This window comes from Citrus sinensis, chromosome 7, assembly GCF_022201045.2.
Source record: "Citrus sinensis cultivar Valencia sweet orange chromosome 7, DVS_A1.0, whole genome shotgun sequence".
NCBI classification, from domain to species: Eukaryota; Viridiplantae; Streptophyta; class Magnoliopsida; order Sapindales; family Rutaceae; genus Citrus; species Citrus sinensis.
The window spans coordinates 27202719-27226026 of record NC_068562.1 but is presented as its reverse complement, the minus strand read 5'-3'; the positions used below and the strand labels follow the sequence as shown (position 1 = coordinate 27226026).

The following is a 23308-nucleotide window of genomic DNA, read 5'->3' as shown; positions in this document are numbered from 1 at the left end:
TTTTACTCAAATTTTAACTCTATAGCTGTAGTGTAACAAAGAATAATCTGTGAATTTTTTTACTCATATTCAGAAACTTAAGTAAGAAAATGCTTGACACAAGGAAATGGAGCAAATAATGGTATAGCTGAGTAATGTCACATCCCAGCAAGAGAGAAAGGCTGCAATGAGTTTATTGACCGAACCATCATCGTTATTCATGAGCGATGTAGGCTAATAAACCGTTTAATACTGAGTAATGATATTGTTTAACATAAGCATAAGCATTAAATCCAGGCAGAACATTGTTGGCAATACATAAACCACTGGCAACGATAGAATAACCTAGAAAATGTACGATTACACACCACGATAACAAAAAAGAGTCCCAGACCTCAGGCATTTGCAATGACCAATCAGAGAAGGATTTTTTAATTTAACTGAAAATGGCATATCTTTAAGAAATAATCAACGTCACCACCGAACTAAAGAGCACGAGATAAGGTTCTGGATTGAAGCCAAAACAAAATCAGAGCACATGCATTAAAGACGAAAGCAATCATATAAGAAGGTAGTTATATAGTCAACGATAATGGCATGATAGGTGAAACCATTTCTACAGGCCTGCATAGAGACAAAAAAACGATAACATCTTAATGAGATTGTTGAAACTAATTTAAAATACGTGCACAGAGAAATAAACGAAAACGTGTACAATAAATTCTTTTGACTATAGCATTTGGATCAAGTTATCCCACTTACTAATTGATCCGTCGGAGCTGCTATTGCTGTGAACGCTGAGGCTGTCGGATTGTAACAGAGGTGTCAGGCTCTGCTGCGATGGTGTAATTAAACACCAACAATAAACAACTTCAAAGTTATTTTTGTATATCCATAGTAAAAAAATTGAATGAAGTATATTGACAACGTATTATATAGTTACTCGGATGGTACCTCTATTTTATTGTCTACATTTATAGGTTCCAGAAACCTTTTCGGCGGTGGTTGAATGACGTTTGCGATCTGAGGCTCCCACTTTAAAATTTCAGGAAGCTCTTTCATTCCTGGTCTATACGTTGACCTGTAAGACTCCACTGTCATGAATTCGTGTACATAGTCATCATATGTTTCAGCCCAATGGCTGATGCATTGGCAAGCATGGGGACATGGTATTCCAGAAATTTGCCATAAGCCACAAGAGCAGACCAACAATTGTTTGTTAACTATAAAGCTAATTCCATTCATTGTGACAACTGCAAGATTTGGGTCTGCACCAGTTCCAACTCTCCACCCACCACCTTCAATGGCATTTTGTATGAGTTGTTGTCATGCTGCTGGTGTTACTTTATCATGTACCCAATCCCACCCAGCCAAGTACCTTTTTTCAATCACTTTTGCAGTTTCCTGTGTTATTGCAGCAAATCTATTTGCCACGTTCATATCAAGGTATTTCATCAACCAAATCCTAAGTTGTTCTGTGGCACTTATAGTTATGTCGGTGCTCTTAATCCATTCAGGCATGCAGTGAAGTGGCCAACTATGGCATTTTATAGCAATAAGCCAATTATGACAGTCCTTGCTTTCTTTGCGTAATAGATTCATTTGGTTTTCGAATGTATCCTTGTTTGTGCTCCTGCAAGCAGCCCAAAATAATGAATAGACAGGTGCATGTGGAAATTGCTCCATAAGCTTTTTCCAAAGGCTGAAACAACACTGTCTATAATGAGCGTAGGGAAGAAACTCTGACACTGCCTCATCAACTCCATTATCCCCATCACACAAGATGCAAATACCCTTTCCATAATCCATGTAGTCTATACGAAGGCCGTCATACGGATTCTTAAGGAAAAAGAACCATGAATGCAGGTTCTCTTCTTCCACTTCACAAAAAGCGATAGGGAGCACATCATCATTACCATCACGACACACTGCAACAAGCATCACAGCCTTGTATGGACTGTCAATCTCCCATCCATCTACAATTAGTAGTCTTCGACATGTTGTCTTGAAAGCATATGAACAGTCAGCGAATAGAACAAACATCCGGTCAAATTTCGGACCAGCTGGGTCGTCGAGTGCTTTTACTTGGATTGTGACAATGTTTTGGTTGTTAAGCTTCAACATTTCACTTTTATATTGGTGCAGGCGTTCATACCCATACATATGATCTTTTCGTAGCCAGAATTTTACCTTTTTGTCCATGGCCTCCAACTTCCATGTGGGGTATTTCAGACCATAATTTCTTTCAATTTGATACCTTAATGTATCCAAATCAAGGTCTGGGTTTTGTACGCAGCAATGCAAAAATTTTGCAGCACTCCACTCTGTCCCCCACGGGAACAATTGCGTTTCTTGCATGTATGCTGAGGGAATATTTCCTGCAATACGAAAACATTGCCTTTTCGGACCTTGGTTGCTCTAACTTTCCAATCACAAATAAGGTCAGAACACTCGCAGCTTATGACGGTACTTGTATTCTCCATTACACAGAGTTTGATACCATTCTGCATTGCCTGAATCTCCACAGCTCTTCGAAACTGAAATTCATCTTTAAATCTTTGGCATGGCTTCATTATCATAACGTTGCTTCCCCCTTGTTCGAATACAAACCCATCAACTGAAGATCTTTCCCGTTTGATTAAAACTGCCATTTCAAATAAATCATCCTCGTATCCAACCCATGACTTCTGTAGTGCCATGTCATCTTCACTGTTGTCACTCAAAGCCACAATCCCATCTTTGGAGAAGTCAGCTGCATGCCACTGATTATTACACGACATCCAAGGTGGTTCTTCTCCCATAACTACCTTTACAAAAAGGTTAATAGAAGAGTGTAAACTATTGTCGATAGTTTCATCTTAATTATTAACCTCATCCACATTAATTAGGGCATCTGCTACCTCAGTGTCCGATATATATCCTCCCCTCATCTGTTGAGACACATGTTTTGAATTATTTACCAGGGGATTGTGATGGTTAGGCAGCTGTAGCTGACATCTATGAGGTGATCCGTCCTCCTCATGCCCTTGGCATTGAAGACCCTCAACATTGGAACATCCCTCATTTACTGATGTTTTCGTATCTGGAAACAATACCCGGGCAACGTGTCTTCTACGCATACCATTTGCTATCATCTTCAATGCACAGGTAGCTGATTCAACATCTTCAATATTCCACGGAATATTATCAACCGACCTTGGGGAAGTCCGCAAAATTTTGGGTTCCCTGAACAATTCCATGCAATAACCATTGAAAATATACACAGATAATATTTTGTATGAATATATAGAAAATGTATAATATACACCCTGGCTTTTGAAAAGAATATAATAACACTCAAAAAGTGCACACGTATGAAAATTTTTTTCTCCGCATTTTCTCATGTTCTTCTACTTTGGCCAAATAATACTACATTATTCAGGCGTGGTGTTTTTTGAGAGATGATTTAAACGATTATTAGTTTAGTTCATGCGTACACCGAATACCTCATTAGCGCGGTCTTTGACTTTTTCCGCAGGTTGTGTTGCCGGTTGTTCATCAATTTGCTTTTTGGATAGTCAACGATTTCGTGGATTAAATCGGCCGTGCTACTACTATATACCGGCTATCTATCCCTTCAACCACCGAAGGTTGAATAAATTTGCAGGTTGCTCGTTCCTGGGAGCTAATATTCTTCTAGATTGAAATAGTACCTCCGTTTGTACATTATGTTGTTTCCATGCGTGGTATGGTCTCTTTGCAATAGAACCTTTATAAAATCCTTAAACTTGGGAGAGAGCGAGAAGTTGTGCAATATTCGTATTTTACATTTGTGAGATATGGAAGTTCGCCCACGAACTAGCAGGTGGCACCATCGTATAGGACCATTTGCAACATCATGATCATCTAACTGTTTACATAGACTTCTTTTATTAGAGGACCCAGCTACTTTGACCAAAGGTTGTGTTCATCATTTTATTTGTTGTTATGTTAGAGGGTTTTCCCCGTGTGTGGACTCACTGTGTGAGCGGGTTGAATTGACTTTTTAAGGCAACTATTACAATGTAACTTGCCGCATCCAGGCTTGTAAAGGTAATGCAACTCATAATATTCAGGCCCGCAAAAGTCTCTAAAAGGCCCAAAACTATTTTCTGTGGAGTTAGGTAAGTTGAAAATTGAAAGTCGATACTGGGGTTAGAAAATCGACCATCAACAGACATGCTTAATGTCCTCATTCAATGTATGGAGATTATCGTTGTAGTATAGGAGATTAGTATTAACATTAGTCTGATTATTTGTATATATATATTATTGACTTTTTTTAATAATACTATATATAATTGAGTTGTTGTTATTATTGTTATTATTAGTATAATTAGTAGTAGTAGTTGTTGTTGTTTATATAGTTATAATTGTACTATTAGTAGTAGTATTACTTGAATGAAAAAAGTAATTAATTAATTACCTAACTGATTTTAGTTATAGACACTCTAGAACAAGAGTGGTTGCAGTAATCGATTTAAGTGAATGGTGCTGCTCTCCCACTCATTGGAGGCGTTGTCGAAGGAATTGGCGAACGCGGATGAAACTTTTGAAATCTTTGAAACCAAAATCAGCACCTACATCCTTTTTGTTTGAGGCTTGTTCGGATGACGGGACGTTGACTTTTTGCAAAAGAAGGACTAATGCTCATAAAAAAAGCGAATGTCTCAATCAATGTACTATTTATTGACTAATTACTTTATTGTGGTCCCCGCCATGACAATGTGGGTGCCGTTATTAATGCCTTGATACTACAGTGGCCTGCTTCCGCTCAAAGCATGTCAACATGTTTTCAATTTCAATTGTGGGAGAGAAATCTATGTTACAGCTTTAGTAACAGCAGCTAGTGGGGAACTTCCATCGGTGCTAGAGGAGAGAGAAAGAGGTCCTAATGCAAGGTGATGGAAATGGGAAAGTGAGAAGCTGTTACTTGCAACGTTCTCACCTTAGCCATGTCCTCAATTGTGATTATTTAATGTCTTTGGCTAGCAACCGTCCTTGGATATGGATTAGGGGAGCTTGGAAGGAAAGTAATGGCACGTGGGGAATGATAGGTAACTTTCTTATCCAATGACGCTTTGATAGGGCACAGAAGTTTTTTGATTTGACAAGTAAATGTGTCATGATTACCCCAACAACCCTCCGTGTTTTCAGACAACTCAAAAAAAAAGTCAAAACGTCATGTCGCGTTAAATAAATCAAGTCATTTCAAGCGATATGTTTTTTAAAATGGGATTTGATAACGCTACCTACTAACCTTATTAGTTTGCAGCAGTGTTCCTGCTTCTCGTATTGCAGTTTATTTTGCGGTTCGTGTGAGTTTATCGGTGCCATTCAATGATATCTAACTCATCAAACCTTAATACTTTGCAATAGAGCCCTTGTATGCACTGAGTAGTGACTATCCCCGAACGGAAACAGTATTATTTGACGATAGTTCGCGGTCGTCATGTGTTATGTTTACACATACGGTTTACTAATTACCTATTGAACTTATCGAAGTTTAACCCCTCCACTATTAGACTACGAGGTATGCTGATTTATTCTTCATCCATTGAAGAAACGGCTGGTAATAAGCACTAAGTATTTGAAGTTTTTTAACATTTAACGCACAACTCTTGTGAGTGTGCGTATGCAAATGGAGAAGGTTTGGAATCATAATTGTCAAAGTTTGAAAGTAGAGGGATCACAGGACAAATGTTATTGTCTCGATATTGTAGCCAAATGTCCTATCATACATGGATCACGTGATGTATTTCTGCCTCCTACCTCCACCATTGCAGTATAAGAGTTGCATATATCCATTGATCTGTGCAAGATTGGAACAACTGCATAAGGTAGCTTTTCGTGAATACTTTCGCAGTTTACTTTTGTTTACTTATTCGGTTATTTATTTCATGTTCACTTGTGATTCACACATCATATGTTCTTTCATGTGTTTTTTTGCTCCTCCGAGTGAATAAAATGAAATAAAAAGTATTGTATGTGCTCCAGCACACACACAACACCATTTTCAGCAATATAATACCCAATTTTTTGTCTGCAAATAGTCATGGCAACCTCATTCCCAGCATATTTTACACTTCAGCATTTAATCTTTTCATGTTCGTTGCATGAAGTTGTTCCTTTTATAATTTCGCTGACTATTTATTATTTTCAGATGGTTCAGCCTACTGGTACTGGTTACGAGTCACGCACTCACTTCACGTACATTTTGGAGTATATGGGTGAGAGGCTTAGCATTCAAACTGTTCGTCCCACCTGCTTCAAGCTTCTGAACCTGTGCTTCATAGCTTTTTCAGCCCTGTAAAATGAGGATTCGCCTCCAAATCATCTGTTCCAGCCCACGTGTGTACCATCTTGGCTGGGTCGTATGGTTAGATTATTCTCCGACAACGTACTTGAAGTGGTGATCCATGAGAGCATGAAGAGAGGGGAGCACTCACTTCATATTTTGGTGAATTTCACACTTATTGGTGCCCATCGACGAGAACCACCAACACCAAACATTGGTATGGGGGTTGATAACCCTGTAATTGTGGACATGGGAGGCCGCTTTCGCCATCCCATTGGCCATCACACCGTTCCTGTCCCGGCCCTGGCTCCTCCTGAAATGGCAGACCTAGGTACCCAAGCAGTACCGTCACTACCCCTATCTGGAATGCCGGTAAATGGCGGGCCCATTTGCGTTCCTATGCCCACTGCAATGTCTTCTCTAGTTGTGAATGGGGTTCAGGTGGGAGGTGCAACTCATATGCATGTCCATGCACCACCTCAAGGCATCATGCAAGCATCACCTCAGTTGCAAGAATTTCATATGTCTCATAACGCTCCGGCCCAACATCTGATGGAAGCTGTCCGCACTCCTCCACCATCGCAACCACATATAGGGAGTAACACAGTTTACAAGCCAATCCATGCAAGCTCTGAGACGCCATCGTCCAGCGCAAAACGCGCATACAAGTGTCACAAGTGCGAAGGGATTGGACACAACAAGCGCTTTTGCAAGATAGCTAAGCCTATAGCAACAAGGCCTGAAGGTTCAACATCCACTGCGGTAAGAAAAAACACGCACATCCCTAACTTATTAATTTTAGTTGTGAGATATCACTGATATTGCTATAACTAGCTATGGTGACGGCCATTTATCGATTTTAATTCATTAATGTGTTCTGTCGTAGGCTACGACAATGGCTGAAACTGGACACAGTGGGGACAGTGCAGCATTCCCGCATATGATGCATGGGGATGCACTGCAGGCTAAGTCAGCTTAAAATTAACAATTGAGCAAAACCATGAGTTCATGCAAGGCGATGATGTTATGTTTTTATCCCACTATGCACCACTTTTGACGGTAACTGACTCCTTGAAAGTTCTCTCGCCGGAATATGTCTTCAACGCTCTTGTTATGAGCTTTTGATTATCATGTTTTGTTGGTGTTCCATGTCATGTACTAGGTGTCTATGCCTTGTGACATATGTGATCGGTCATTTCAGTTAATTACCTTGTACAATATCTCGCAATTGAATGAAGAATTCATGGTTTGCTCTGTTGCTCAACCACACAGCACCCCAATTTATGCATACGATTTTTACTCAAGGAACCAAACTATTGTCAATAGTAAGCCATTCATGTTGGGGTCAACAACAACCCGTTTGTGGTGAATGTATTAACAATAATAAGCCGGTCCAAACAAACAAGCTCGATTACTTATACGGATCCCCTTGCAATGAACACAAGCACAAATCCGGTCGCCGCTCAAACTAATCGGTTAGCCGCTTGGCCACTGGAATCTTCTGTCGAATGTTTTATATAGGCGGTTAGCCGCAACATATGACTGGCTATCCGCTAACTCTCTGACACAAAATTGTCTTTAAGGCGGCCAGCCGACTCCCTATCACCGACTGGTCGCTAACCCTCTATAATCGGTGACTCGATATCCCTATTCGACCGGCTAGCCGGTTTATTTATGCGGATGGCTGCTAACTCTCTGTAATCAAAACTCCATATTTTGACCGGCTAGCCGGACTATGTTTGCGGCTAGCCGTGAAACCTCTGGAATCATTTTTTCTCTACTTCTGTAATTACACCGGTTAGCCGGATTACGTAAGCGGCTAACCGCAAAGCCTCTGGAATTATTAGTCAATCCCGATGAAAAATGGTTTAGCCAAAGATCCATGGAGACATTGCTCTATTTTACAAATGTGACTTTATAAACTTTTTGTTTTGCGTTATTTAGTCCACAATTGATAATATTAAAACATTGATTCATGAAATGATGAATAACAACAATGCACAATTTAAAAACTAATTTGAAAACATTTAAAAACTTTCCAAAACGGTGGAGACCGAAGCAACTGATCTCCTCAATGTATAAACAAGCACATGTCAGTACAAAGCGTTTAATGCTTACAGAAGCATAAATTGTGAAAAAAAACATTATGACTATTCAGTAGGAGGCGGATGAGGCTGCGGATGTGAGAACGACGAAGAGACCAGGGAGGTGCCCAGATTCCTAAAGATAAGCTACTGTCCATCCAAAATCTGTTGCTGCTATGTACATAGATGCTCCTGTGATTGAAAGAGTTGCTGCTGTTGGTCAACAAGATGTTGCTGTTTTGATTGAATTGTGGCAATCTGGCTGGGTATGGTACAGACCTTGGATAACAGCATTTGTATTGCAGCGTCAGCAGAAGAAGATAAAGGATCATCACCCCGGCGACGAGGTTTAGACACATTTGCACGGGATGAACGAGACGCTCCCCGCAAGTAGATGTGCAGATCGAGAAGCTTATCGGGAGGCATGACATCATTAAACATCTGAAGATCTGTAGGAGCCATGACAGTTGGTTTGATGTTCAAATTCTGATTCTTTCACCATACGTCATAGTTAACATTCCACTGAAACCCTAAGCTAGTAATAATCTCCTCTCCTAATTCTTTACACTCATCGAGCGGTGGTTCAGTGATAGGAACTTTAAAATACTTAAGGACTCGGGTGATGATACTACTGTAGGGCAGAGATCGGCTTTTGTTGTCAGGGGTGTCTAGCATGTGCTGCACAAGAATATACCCTACATCTACCTTCCTGTCCACAAGAATGCTATCCAACAAACGCACGTCCAAACGAGTGACCTCATCAAAGTGCCCCGTTCTAATGCTAATGAAGTGTTGTATAATACTGTGCAACACTCTAACTTGAAGTGGTAATGCTTGAGCTTTAAAAGACGCATTACAGAAGAATTCTGATAAATCGGATCTCCTACATATGTTCCGCACAGCATCCACAACATTAAACCAAGGCTTTTGAATTTTTTTCCTAGATGAGAAAACTTGGAACCCTTCATTTGGAATCATGAGTATCCTATTCAACTCCTCAACATCAAAAGCAATTTCAACCCCACCAACGTTGGTGAAAATCTTGTTAGGAGCAGTGTCCGAAATCAACATATTAGAATAAAAAACCTTGACCAAACTAGGATAAATGGGTTCCCTCAGTGTCAACAAGTTTGCCCAACCCATAGCCTCCACCAAATCCCTAAGAGTTTTATCACATATTGCTAAATGGTCAAGAAAATCTAGATTAACAAAATAGGAGGTTATATCTGACCTTGTCATAAATTGTTCGTAATAACGCTTTCGTAATCGTTGGCTACCGAAGTGAGTCGTGAAGAACTCGTGCTGTTCAGTTTCGGGTTCCTTTCGCTTTCGGGACGTTTGCTTGGACCTCCCCATTGACACTGATACAGGCACTTGGATGCAACGATTTAAACAAAAAATGGCTAAATTTCACCGGTAATAAAGCGAAAGTCAGTGAGTATAGAGAGTTTACGGGTTCAATTTTGTCAAAATCGGGCTTCACGAGCGTTTTGGGGAAAATGGCACATTTGGGAATCACCAGTATCCACGATTGTATGGTGAAAATATCTTCAGACGATGAACAATACTATCGGGGACATGATTTTGATGACGTTATCGGCGGACAAAGTGAGGGAAAAAGGGGGAATTTGAACGGGAAATAGTGAGCCTAATGATTTGGGTTCACAGCCAGAAACAAGCGGCTGCCCGCGTGTGTAAGAAGAAGAACCATCTGTCTAGGGTTTAGCGCGAACAATCCGGATATCCGCGATATTGTAGCGGTCAGCCGCTGTAAAAAAGAATGTGAAACAAAATAAGTCGTAACAACAATTTTTAGTGGTTATAATGACAAATACTACTAGGTGAATTATTGTTAACAATTTGCAAACTATATTATTAATTTAATTATTATAATTAACAATATTTTTTATTAATAATAATAATTTGCATTCATTAAATTAATCACCACTTTAATATAATTACTACTGTCTAGTAAGATATTAATATATTATTAACATTACAAAATGTAGGACAATATTTGATAATGCGATTGTTATAATTGGCTTATTATATATTATACTATTAATTAATATATTTGTCCGTAATAAGTTGGACAATATTCCATTAAGTTCCTTTTAATTAATTACGCACATTCTTACTCATTTCACTTCTGATATTTATATATATATATTATAATTTATAATTACAAAATATATATATATATATTTATTTATTTATAATTACATAAATATATATATACATATATTTATAATTACAAAATTATTATAAATTTAATTAAAAAATTATAAATGTGACATTACATAGTTACATAAGCACTATAACATATCTTAGCCATTATCCAGTAATAATATAAAATGAAAAATAATTAAATAATCAAATATACAAATATAACTTGTAAAAATTGTAAAACAAAATAAAAGCAAAGTCACACGCACTAGCAAAAGCAAAATAACCTAACGCCAAGTCACCAACAATTTGGAACTCCTCTACATCAAAAGCAAAGTAACATGACGTCAAGTCACCAACAATTTGCAAACAAAAAACCCTAAGCTTCCCCGCCGTCACACACACTAGAAACACTCAATACTGGTTGGATACACTCTCGACACGGATTTGAAGGACATCGGCCGCATGATCCCGGCGAGAGCAAACCATCTTCTTTCCCAAGTCCATCGAGCCACTTCACATTCACTGGTTCCAGCTGAACAATTTCACTATCACAACCTTCAAGATCGCCACCCGTACGACTTCTCCTGGTTCCCATCGTGGACAGCTAAGTAATCACCACTTTTCGACAGGTGCAACAGCCCAGGTGTTGGATCAGAATGTGTTTGGTTTCAGAAACTTCGTCATTTCATTTAATTGTGGCTTTATTTGAATAATTAATTTCAGTGTTATATTAACGTATTATTGTAACTTTATTTGAATAATTAAGCTTGCTGTGTTATTATAGGGAACTTAGAACGTATTATTGTAGCTTTATTTGAATAATTAGTCTCGATGTGTTTTATTTTGAAACTTTAAATGTATTAATTTCACTTCATTTAAATAATTAAAATTTAAAATTTTATTCAATTTTAAATTTAATTGGTAGCAAAATTATTTTTATATTAGTTTTTTTTATTTCACTAGTTGGAGAGAACTAATGCGCAAAATAGTGGATTAGATATGGATTGAGTTAAATTTGCATCTGATCCGCAGATGTATGGATTAGATAGATAGATAGATATATATATATATATATATATATATATATATATATATATATATATATATATATATGTATATGTATATTTCTTACTGGTATATATATATAAATGACTCTGTTTGATCAATTAACACTACGACTCTGTTTGATCAACTAATCTTGTTATAACAAAATCAATCACACCCATGAAGCTTGTGTTAAGCCACATGTGTGCTAGGGATGGCAAAATAACCCGGACCCGGATAATCTGGGCCGGGTTGAACCCGAACCGGAGTATAAAAAAATATAGATTCGGAATGAATTTTAATAACCCAGATTAATCCGGGTCCGGGTTTGGGGTAACTCGTAAATCCGAAACTCGGACTCGGATTCATTTTTTAATATTATTTTTATTAATGAATATAAATAGAAACATAAGAAAAAAAACCCTAAGAAATCGCGATTCATTTTTTTTCTATCTTTCATTCTTTCTATTTTCCATCACAAATCGCGATTACATAAGAAAAAGTGAAAAACCCTAGCCGTGCCGCGACTGCCGCCTCCCGCTATCCTGTAGGCAAGTCAAACAACCATCGATGTGGCCATATGACTATTCCCAAACCCAAATAAGCCTTTAGGAACCGGCTTCGATGCCGGGAAGCTAGCCGTTTGGGTAATAAGATTTTTGCTCATACAACTGAAAAAAGCTCCTCCACTGATACCCATATGTTGTGTGCGCGGGGGGGGGGGGCGTGAGGATAGTAGACAAGAGGGTGGGTCTAATTCAACATTTACGTCTTCAAGTTAAGCGGTGACTAAGCTTGTAAGTGGCTGATTGTGATGCGTGAAATAGATGTTCATTATCAATTGCTGTGCTTTTCAATTTCAATGACCATTACAGAATGTTGTTGCTGTTCGTATCCACGACTGACTTGTGTGTAACCATAATGACAGGTTTTGGATCGCAATGGGCCGCACGAAATATTATGTGGTGTTTGTTGGATGGAAACCGGGGGTTTATGATTCGTGGGCTAAATGTCACTTGCTAGTGAATGGGTTCACTGGGAACTCATTTAAGTAGTACAAATCACTTGAATCTGCTCAAAAGGCATATGAAGAGCATTGTGCTGCTTGCAAAGAAGTTTCAACATCACAAATTATGCAGAGGGCATAAGAAGGAAACAGAGAAACATCGGCAGCCTTCCTCGCAAGGCAAAATGACAGTGCACTCACAAACCGCCGATGGCTGGAAGTTGGAGTAGTTGTGGGTGTAACTGCTGTTATTACTGCAGTTATTGTTAAATTAATGTCTTAGATGTGGAATGCTCGCATGGATTAAGTGCCCATGACTATGATGTAATAGAATTTTTTATCCTCGTTTCGGAAATTGTGGACGATCAGTAGAAATGAATGTATAATGTTATGTTTCAACTTGAAGAAAGTGAAATTATGTTCGAAACACTTGGCACAATAGATGCTGGGGAACGGGCAATATTTTGATAGTTATACTTCATTTATTTAAGGTTATACGCTAATTCAAAGCTTGCCAATCATATGAAACTGTAGTGTGAAACAACATTGCTTCTCTTTGAGCCTCTCAGCTTGCACTAATATTTGTACCACACGGTTGGAAGTATTTATCAAAGGAGGGGTTACATTACGAAAAGCCAGATAGCACAGACAGGCTTAGCAAGAATGAGAGATCACGATAAGTAAATGTGGGGAGGGAGAGCACATTAATCATATCAAAGTGTTTTCTGAGTTAACCAAAGTACAGGGGTTGCAAGGGTAAAACCCCATAAAAAAGGAGCCGACATCAATTTAATTTTGGGACAGTGTGATGGATGGACTTAAGGTCAAACCTGAAAAGTTAAAAAATGATGACGCCAAACAACTATTCAAAAAAGTTACTTTTTTGACTGTTTAAAAAATTTAAGTAGTAACAAAAGGTGGGAGAAAAGTAAATAAGTCCTCCTTTTAAGGGTAATGATTATTAGTTTGGTTTTGTCGTTGACATTTGCTGCCTGTAGAGAAAGGCTAAATATTATAACGTTTTAGTTTGTGGCACTTCATTAAGGTTATATGCACAAATATGGTGGAAAAATAATGGTTGCTGTAGATGCCTAAATAGGAAGCACTGTAAGGTGTATCTTCGCATCGACCCATTGGCAAGGAGACAAACAAAACGCGCTGCTAACCTAAGTAAGTTGTTATATGTTATTTCGCTTACAATGAATTTGCCTATGCACATTCAAAGTTCTTGACACAAGCCTTTTATCACCACACCATTTCGAACGTTTTATTTTGTACTTAAGGTGGGTTAAGATGACAGGTTCAGGTAATCAGATATTGTTAACCATGACTGTGGGAAAACTTGGAACAAATATCATGTAACGATATTGGACTGTATCTAGTTAGCATATTAACTACAATGTTCATGACAGTAAACCTTAACAAAATAATTTTGTTTGCATGTTCAAGGTGGGTTGGATCTACAACATGTCTTCAGACACGAGTTCTCACAGTGAAAGTGATATAAATTACCAAGTGCTACACCTATCAGATAGTGAAATGTACGTAGACAATAACATTAACAGGGTGAACAATGAGGCCGATGGAATATATGAGACCAACAAAGACACAGGTCAGACATGTATGGAAACGGCGCAGAGTGTGGATGACGAAGTTACGGATGGCATGACAAGTAATGTTGCTGATGTCGAACCAGACTTATGACCGACTGAGATGGAAGATGTATTAGGTAGGGAGTTCCTGTCTGATGAAGCAGCTGAAGCTTTTTATTGTCAATACGCCAAGTCAATGGGTTTCGGTGTTCGTCGCCATAATAAGAGATGGAACACTAAGGGTGTGCTCACTGGAAGAAAGTGGGTCTGCAGTCGAGAAAGATACAAAGCAAGGAGGTTTATTGATCAGCAAAATAGGAAAAGAGAGCCAAAACCACTTACCCGAACAGGTTGCCACGCCGCGTTTAAGATTAAACGAATGGATGAAAACAGCACCTAGATATGTACACAATTCAATGCCAGGCACAATCACACTCTAATGCCAGCGCTGCATGTGCACTATATAAGGTCTCATCGGAAGGTTTCTACATCAGACTTGGCTGTTGTGTCATCTCTACGTAAGGTTGGGGTGAAACCCTCCCAAATACACGAGTATATAGTTGAGATGTCAGGAGGGTACAATAATGTGGGATATATGCGGAAGGATATACAGAATGGATTGGACTCACAATTTAGAAAACAACTGAGGGAATCGGATGCCGAAACTTGCCTATCATACCTAGAAGCGAAAAAGAGTGATGATCCAGCATTTTTTTTCCTACACAGTTAATGAGGAGAACAAATTGGGAGACTTATTTTGGTGTGATGGAGGAGCCTGTGCAAATTACGCCATCTTTGGCGATGTTGTTGCGTTTGATGCAACTTATCGGACAAATGCATACCAAAAACCTTTTGTTGTGTTATTAGGAGTGAATCATCATACGCGGACAATTGTATTTGGATTTGCATTACTTTCGGATGAGACCGAACATATGTACACATGGTTATTGGAAACTTTCCTCAAAGCGGTGGAGGGTAAGCAGCCAAAGACTGTTCTAACAGATGGCGACAGGGCAATGAGAAATGCAATATCGAAGCATTTCCCAAAATCAGTGCATAGACTTTGTTGTTGGCATCTAGCTAGAAATGCGCAAGCAAACATTAACAGTAAAGACTTCACTAATGGATTTCAAAGGTGCATGCTGAAACACTACACCGAAGACCAATTCGAGCAGAAGTGGGAAGAATTAGTGGCCAACCATCATGTTCAAAACCATGAATGGGTGAAGAAGGTGTACAGTGACAAGCACATGTGGGCAGAGGCATTTTTAAAAGGGAAGTTCTCAGGTGGAATGAGGAGCACCCAGCGATCGGAAAGTATGAACGCGTTTCTAAATCACTATGTTAGTGTCAGACTTAGACTCATCTCTTTTGTCAAGCAAATGGATAAGTTAATGGATAGGCAGCGGGAAGCTGAAGGCAAGGATGACTTTGATAGCAACGATGGCAGGCCCGTATTGAGAACTCACATGAAGGCATACGAAGAGCAAATAGGAGACATTTACACGAGAGCTATGTTTCGAATTATAAGAGAGTAGATTCACAAGGAAGGCATCCTTATATCATCACAGGTGAGCAACAACGATGGAATTAGAGTATTTCGAGTATAAAAATATAATGTTGCAGATAATGAGTGGATGGTCCAAATTAAGGGCTCTTGGGATTGTGTTTCATGCGATTGTCTGATGCTCGAGACTGTAGGCATTCCGTGTTCGCATATTTTTTCAGTGATGAAGGCAGAAAACATGAAAGCAATTCCCAAATGTATAGTATCCACGAGATGGACTAAGGAGGCAAAGCTCGAGGTCTGTTCACAGAAGACGAGTGAAATATCGACTGCGGCATATATGAGCATGGAGGCACGACTAGGATTGCTACATGCAGCTTGTCGAAACCTCCAGCGGCTTGCGTACAACAGTGATCAGGCATTTCATACTGCCATCGCAGAAATACACAGCTTGACTCTACGCTTGGAAGCCCTCAAATGTGATAAAGGAAAAGGAAAATCGAAGGGCGATTTAGGAGTAAGAAATCATGTCCAAGACCCGGTTATAGTGTTGACGAAAGGTTGTCGAAAGAAGAAGAAGAAAATTGGGCCTCCGCATAAAAGAAGATGCAGCAGGTGCAGCCAACCCGGACACACAGTCCGAAAGTGCAAAGCTACGAAAGGACCAATGCAAACAAATGTTAATTGTACAACACAAAGCAATCAATTCATGTGTCAAAATTATTCAGTAATGAGTTCAAGAGGACACGGCGTGAGAATAAGTGGGGAAACTCCGGTAGTAAACAACCGCGTAAATGCAGAATTCACAAGGACACATAGTACCAATGACTTTAGCATTGACAGCGATTCAGAGGCATGGTACCAACAATTTCACGTCGGCACAGATAATGAGTCAAATGAAGACACAAGTATCCAAGGCTTCTTACCTAATTATGATCTAGGCGTCTGTAGTACATCAACATATGCTACAAACTACGGCCACATCTGGAGGCCGCAAGGATAATGGTATCGTGAGTGCAGGTTGTAATATTAACTTTTAATTCAGTTGTCCCATCCATCTACAAATAATGTCTCATAGGACATGATTTGCCGTTGTTTCACCTTACTTATACTCCACCATTGATAATAGTGTAACGTTATAAACAACTAACTATAACTAATTGTAGTAGTGGTTGTGATATCAAACTAGAATTACCATGCATCACTCCTGTAACTAATCTATTTCATATTAATTCTCAAGGTATTGAAATTTCCAATATGGTTGACGTGTCATTTTTTTCATAAGATCCAGATACTCTTCGTCATCCTTAAGTAGTACATATTATGCAGTAACTACGGTTTTATGGTTGGAAAGAAAATCAATCTATGAAAATCACATTAATAAAAGTTCATAAATTATGGGTTGGAACTTGTGGAGTTCGTAACTTTTAAAGCATTTTTTTAAATAATTACATTAATTGTTTTGCCAAAGTGTAACTAAACAAAATGTTGCGGAATTACAACAACCCATGAAAAAATTTACGTAATCGGTTAACCGCTACTATATACCAGCTAACCGAATGAAGTAAATCATTGCAGATTAGAGATTCCACGAATTGTTCGGCTACCCGGTTGATACAAGCGGCCAACCGCTTTGTCTGAAAGTTTTGTGTCGATTTCAGAGACTAAGCGGGTATCTGGTATTTTTAACCAGGTAACTGACTCGTTATAAATTACAATAGACATGGCTGCAGTTGTTACAACGGGACAATCGATTTTTCTGAATTTTTTTTGTCGATTCCAGAGACTAAGCGGGTATTCGGTATTTTTAACCGGGTAACCGACTCGTTATAAATTACAATAGACACGGCAACAATTGTTACAACGGGACAACCGATTTTTCTGAATTTTTTTTGTCGATTCTAGAGACTACACGGCTATCCGATATTTTTTACCGGGTAATCGACTCGTTAAAAAACAATAGAAATCAATACAGCTACATTTAAAGTAATCAGTAACAGTGATATTATGACTGAGATATATCGTCGTCATCATCAATTGTAAGAGAGGTTCAGACCTTAAGAGGTTTAGTAAACAAAATCCTCAAGTGCCGCTAATTTGGAGGCGTGCACGACGGAGAAATTTGTCCAACCACCTACAAACTATAAAAGCGTGGCTAACTTGCTATTTCTTTTATGTATCTCATTTTGTGCTTATGCGGCAATTTTTATTTTAATAAAATTGGTTGATACAATTAGTTACATCCCAGGTGCGTGGTACACTGGCATATTTTTTCAAATACCCAATTCACCCCACTTTAGTGCACCCTCGAATTACTTGCAGTCCAGAAAATGAGGTAAAACATCTTAAAACTCCACAATTTATGACTACAATTGATTGGTATATAACCCATAAACCTAGCCAACTCATAACCTAAATTGCCAATAAGGCATAAGTTTACTACCCGATTAAATCCTCAACTAAACATAAATATCCATCTACTGTAGTTATTTCCGTGGCCCATGTCCCATTTTCCTTTACTTCAGTCTATTAGCCCTCAGCCGGATTGCCAAATCTTGATCTCGAATCACAGCATCTTTTTCTATTCCCCGACGATAAATGTTTGCACTTTCAAAAACTTTATCCCTCACACAATTATCCTCAAAGTGGACCAACAGCAACATAAGTCGTAAACGTTCTCCGTGTGAATCAGAACCAATCTGTACCGATATCAAAGTATATCAACATCACCATTATATATGTGGCTCAAAAACTTATGTCAAAAATGATAGATACTACCTGTGTCTGAGGTTGTTGAGTTTGCCCAATGTCCTTCATTAAGGTAGCAATGCAAAGGGCATAGTCGTGTGCTTCTCAATCCTTCACAACAAAATACGGCTGGAAAATGGAGAAGGTGCGAAATTTAAATGTGCGACCAAATATTTGGCTGATCTCCTCATTCAGAACCGTGTCAAGACAAGTAAGCTAAAAATCAAGCAACTTGTCATGCAGTGAAGTGCAAACAAATAATGACAAACAAGTCAACTGAAAATCACATTAATAATATGGAAATACCAGCTCTTCCATTAAAATAAACCAAATATAGCTTACAATTTTTTGGACTTCTGTCACAAAGATGTTTGACATCATCGAACTTGGCACTGGGTCCCATATCTCGGCACAATGCTCTTGTACTGAAACAACTAACAAGTACCAATGTGCGAATCCATGGCTCACCGGGATAATAATCTGTAACTAATTGATTTCACTTTCATTCACGCATTTTTGAATAGTAAATATAAAACCAAATTTAAAGCACCTTATTTATCCCTACCCTCTCATATGTACGAAGTTCCATTATCTCTTGATTTATACTGACATGTTCCTCAACCCACTTCTGTAGGAGTCCCTCTCCACACACTGTCTGCTGCTGCAATTGACGCTTTCATATATTAATACCATAACTTCTTGACCAATTCACATATCTATTTAATCATAATTACGTTTGCAGATGCCTGTAGTGGGATAAAGAGGCAACTGACACGTATTGCGCGAAAGAAAAAAATTGTGTGTTGTATATCAAGATAGCAAATACCCAGCAAGTAACCATTTATTCCAACAACTACTAGATCGACAGAGCTAAAAAAAACTGAGCAGCCCATTAAATGAATGAATAGTGGTGACCGGTCGCTTACAGCATTAAGCACTGGTAGAAACCAATTGTACATTAGCTTATTCCCCTTGTTTTTCTGCCTTGTAGATAGTAGCTCAGACACGACAGAGATAATCTGCAAGATATATAAGTACGTGACTGTCGACATCATTTATACAGTCTACGTCCCAATTACTATAATCTCAATTGCACATAACGTGGAATGAAATGAATAAATGCAAAATTAACATTACCATAACCATAATCTCTGTTACTAACCTCTATATTGATCAGGCGTTGGGGTGCTAAGGACAGCATGCATTTCCTACTTAAACAATGCTTGCTCGTCTTCACAATGGTCTCCTTACATGTTTGTTACCTTAATTACATTAATATTAATTTCGGATAAACCGTAACACCTTTGTTAGGTTACACAATGTTGTTTAGTGCATACCCTTCATCTAAGTCTTCATCCATGATGTATGTAATTAACTTAACATCTCTAAGCTCCACGGACATAGGAACAATAAAAGGTCCAGCCCTGTGCTGATGGATTCCATTCTTCAAGTGGTCATCAACTATGTTAGTGTGCTGACAAATCAATGCATTATTATTGCAATCTTCTTCCACTGAAATACAACTGCCCCCAGGTAACTCGTCACTGCACCTGCGTTTACAGGGACCGACACCTGACACAAAAAGGTTTCGGACATTAACATTTTAATGCATCAAGTAGTTTACAAGTATGCTGATGACACACCATTGCAACAACAAATACTCATACATTTAAAATAGAATTATTTATCAGATCATCAATCATAAAACACCAACTACGCATTGTATGACATATATAATTAACAAACCTTAATGCTCCCATAACCACCTTTCTTTTCTACCCACTTTATTAACCTCTTCATCTCGCAGCTGTTCCATAGTGCAACCAGACATATCGATCTATCTCTACGTAGTCCCCCGTATACAATTGAATTAAAGAACAATATCTACACCCAACGACAGTAATACATAAAATTAGTTCACTTCTATCGGTACTTGAAAATAATTTGTTGCATGATCACATTGCAGAATTGCAAAACGAATGCTACAGGAACCTATATTTTTTCATATTTCTCGAAACAATGTCTTGTAGTGATAAATCAATATGTGGTATTCTTCGTACGCCCTAATGTTACATTTTTCATTATATAAAATTGTATTAATTATACACTAACCTGTAATTAAATAATGTGAAATTTACCTCCAGGTATAGCACACAGCCACCAACATACGCAAGATGGTCCACCTTGTACCTAGTAATACCTTGAATTAATTTGTTGTAGCAAAATGTTACCCAATTCCTCTTATTTATTAACTGAGTGTCCTTCAAAGAAAATAAGAATGATGAACTTATGTGTACTCCAATGGGAGGACACAATACCGTGCACAAGGTAAATAACATAAATGTAACTTTAAATTCCTCGTTAGCCTCCCTTGAATTTTGCAGGATATCTGCCAATGTCTTGATGTTAATTCCACTTGATGTTACATTGTACTTCTCTAGATATGCTGCCACGTGTGACCTATCACCCTCTAACAGGAGCGGTAATCCCCCATCAGTTACCCCCATTATGTACCGAAAACTATTGGCACTAATTTGTAACTCACTACCATTCAATTCTATCACACACCTAGCCACGTCTGTCCTCTCAACAAGCCAGCAGCATAGTTTCCTCTTCAGCCTGCCACAATTTAGCTTAATGAGGTTGTCCAATCCCATTTCACAAACTACTTCCCTCTGCTTATCTGTCAGTTGTCCCACAACAACTTCAAACCTATCAGGCGCGCACCGGGTCAAAAATTTTGCCTCATCGTGAGCAACTTTGTCAACTCTGTGCTGCTGACTTACATATTTGCTTTTTTCAGCCGGAGGTAAGTTCTTAAATTCCAATCCTAGTTCTTTTCGAACCTACCGGAATTGAATAGAATAATATTACCTATCGTTTGTAGCAATATGAAAATTATAGCTAAATCAATTAAAACAACACTTCTATCTTACTAACCTCTCTTGTAATGCATGCTCTTTTATCATTTGCCTTCATCCGACGTACAGCTTCCCCACTGAGCATTTACACATTTCAAGGAAAACATCTCGTTTAGCCAAAAACCAACTTAACTCTTGTATGTTAGAAAAAATTATTTATTTATCCATGCAGTATTGGTTTAGTCACAAACTTACAAGTAGCTCACAAATCCATAGCTACTTTGCGTCCCTTCCTGTCCTTCACCATTCACAGTGCTCACTAATTCAATATGGCTGTCATAATCACAAGCCTTCCACTTATGATTTCTTTCCAAATCCATACCTGTATTAGGCAACTCCACATGGATCAAAAATATCGCTTTAACTTTTACTGTCTTCTTTCACCGCTTCAGGCCACTCACATAAAACTTAATTATTACATTTCATATAACCATTACCAATTAAATTTCCATCTATTCATTGAAAATTGTTATATTATCTACATTATACAATCTATAGTGACATAACGAGGATAGTTCAAACGGGTAACACAGCTAACCCAATTTCAATGGTTGTCGTCACGCACTTCAACGTGCATATTGAAATTCATTCAACCAAATTAACTTGACGGTGTCTAACCTCCAAGAAATAAGCAAGAACGACTCAGTTTGAAGTGTATGGAAGACAATATCCATCACAATCGACATAAAACCACTCATATACGAAGACACTTATTTAATTGTTAAGCTTTTATCATCCGGTAAAAACTGTTCCGAAAGCATCCGTCAAGAAACAATCGAGAGAATAAATTTAAATGTACAGGAAGGTCAAATTAAACCCAACTTACATCAACATTGCCCAAGCAAATACCCCTATATTGTGTGTATCCAATTATATAATTTCATCCCATTGTATAGTTTCAGGACCCCAATATAGCCACTGTAAAATTACACAAATAAATTATTCACAAGCATGCTAACTACGACCGTAAAGTTTGCAACTCTTATGAAAAGCGCACCTCAATCTTCACTTGCGCGTTCAATCACCAGCAAATGATTCTCCACCGACAATTTCATCTTCATAAAATCCCCTTCATGACGGCTCTTCTGCAGTTCTCTTCTCAGCTTATTGATGGATTTATTTCACTTTTTTACCTTCTCCTCTATTACCCCAACGTGTGGATATGAAATGCCTGATTAAACAATTGCCGCCAGAAACCCCTTGACGACAGGGCCCCGCCCAACGATCTTTCTAACCCTAATTTTTTTTTAGATGTTAACTGGTTATGCCGGTGACCAGTTAACATCTTTATTAGCATATGTTAGTTTAGAGCCGTTGGATTTTCCTCTTTCCAATCTAACGGCCACATAGGAAAAAGACAAAAATATGTGATTCCAAATCACGTATGCACAGTAGCTGGACCCATTTTATAAACACTTAAGATTTTAAATGTTCCAGTTTATCATAGAGATTTTTCTATAAGGATACCAAAGGAAATGATTGTTATGTTTCATTGTTGGCACCATATGTATTACCATTATATTGACAGCGAGTTAACTTTTCTACTTGAAATCTCCAATTTAGCGATAAAAAAAAAAATCACTCATTGTAGAGATAGGAAAGGTATAAAATTACTTCATAATGACATGTCCAATTCATTAATGACTGTGTACAATTTTTTATTCATAAAAAATATGTGATTTATATCATCCAATATTGACATGAAATTAATTATCAATATATAAAATACATGCTTCATAAACTAAGTCTAATAATGTTCGGTCAAAATAGATAAGCTAATAAATATTTTTATTTGAAAAGTGTTTTGAAAGATGATTAATTTTTTCATTCTTCTATTTACAACATAGATAAACTAATAAGTATTTGAAGAGTTAAATTAGAAGAGTCTTTTGTGAAGCTCTTTGTAAACTATTATAACATCCTAACTAGTTATAAAGTAGTG

The 23308-nt window shown here is 38.1% G+C and overlaps 1 protein-coding gene and 1 long non-coding RNA gene across 9 annotated transcripts; both read right to left on the bottom strand.

Moving 5' to 3' along the window:
* Positions 1 to 239: 239 nt before the first annotated feature.
* LOC102628176 (uncharacterized) lies at positions 240 to 22617 on the bottom strand. 5 transcript variants are annotated; one of them, XR_008050682.1, is made up of 6 exons: positions 22364 to 22616; positions 21562 to 21688; positions 21386 to 21443; positions 21014 to 21291; positions 20757 to 20915; positions 240 to 761 (listed from the first exon to the last, which is right to left on the bottom strand). XR_008050682.1 is itself a non-coding variant. In XM_052431566.1 (5 exons), the coding sequence occupies exons 2-5, from the start codon at positions 21684 to 21686 to the stop codon at positions 555 to 557; spliced, it is 510 nt and encodes a 169-aa protein (XP_052287526.1). In that variant the 5' UTR covers positions 21687 to 21688; positions 22364 to 22617; the 3' UTR covers positions 240 to 554. The 5 variants fall into 5 exon arrangements, 2 of the variants coding, with proteins under 2 accessions (XP_052287526.1, XP_052287525.1); XR_008050683.1 differs by having other exon boundaries at positions 20757 to 21157; positions 21232 to 21291; positions 22364 to 22608; XR_008050684.1 differs by having other exon boundaries at positions 20757 to 21157; positions 22364 to 22607.
* On the bottom strand, positions 17895 to 20747 carry LOC127898941 (uncharacterized). Of its 4 annotated transcripts, XR_008050687.1 has the most exons (8): positions 20584 to 20747; positions 20192 to 20329; positions 19608 to 20017; positions 19372 to 19464; positions 19011 to 19106; positions 18788 to 18925; positions 18476 to 18661; positions 17895 to 18396 (listed from the first exon to the last, which is right to left on the bottom strand). It is a non-coding gene; the product is annotated as an uncharacterized LOC127898941 (long non-coding RNA). The 4 variants fall into 4 exon arrangements; XR_008050686.1 differs by having other exon boundaries at positions 18788 to 18931; positions 20192 to 20747; XR_008050685.1 differs by having other exon boundaries at positions 20192 to 20747.
* Positions 22618 to 23308: the final 691 nt, after the last annotated feature.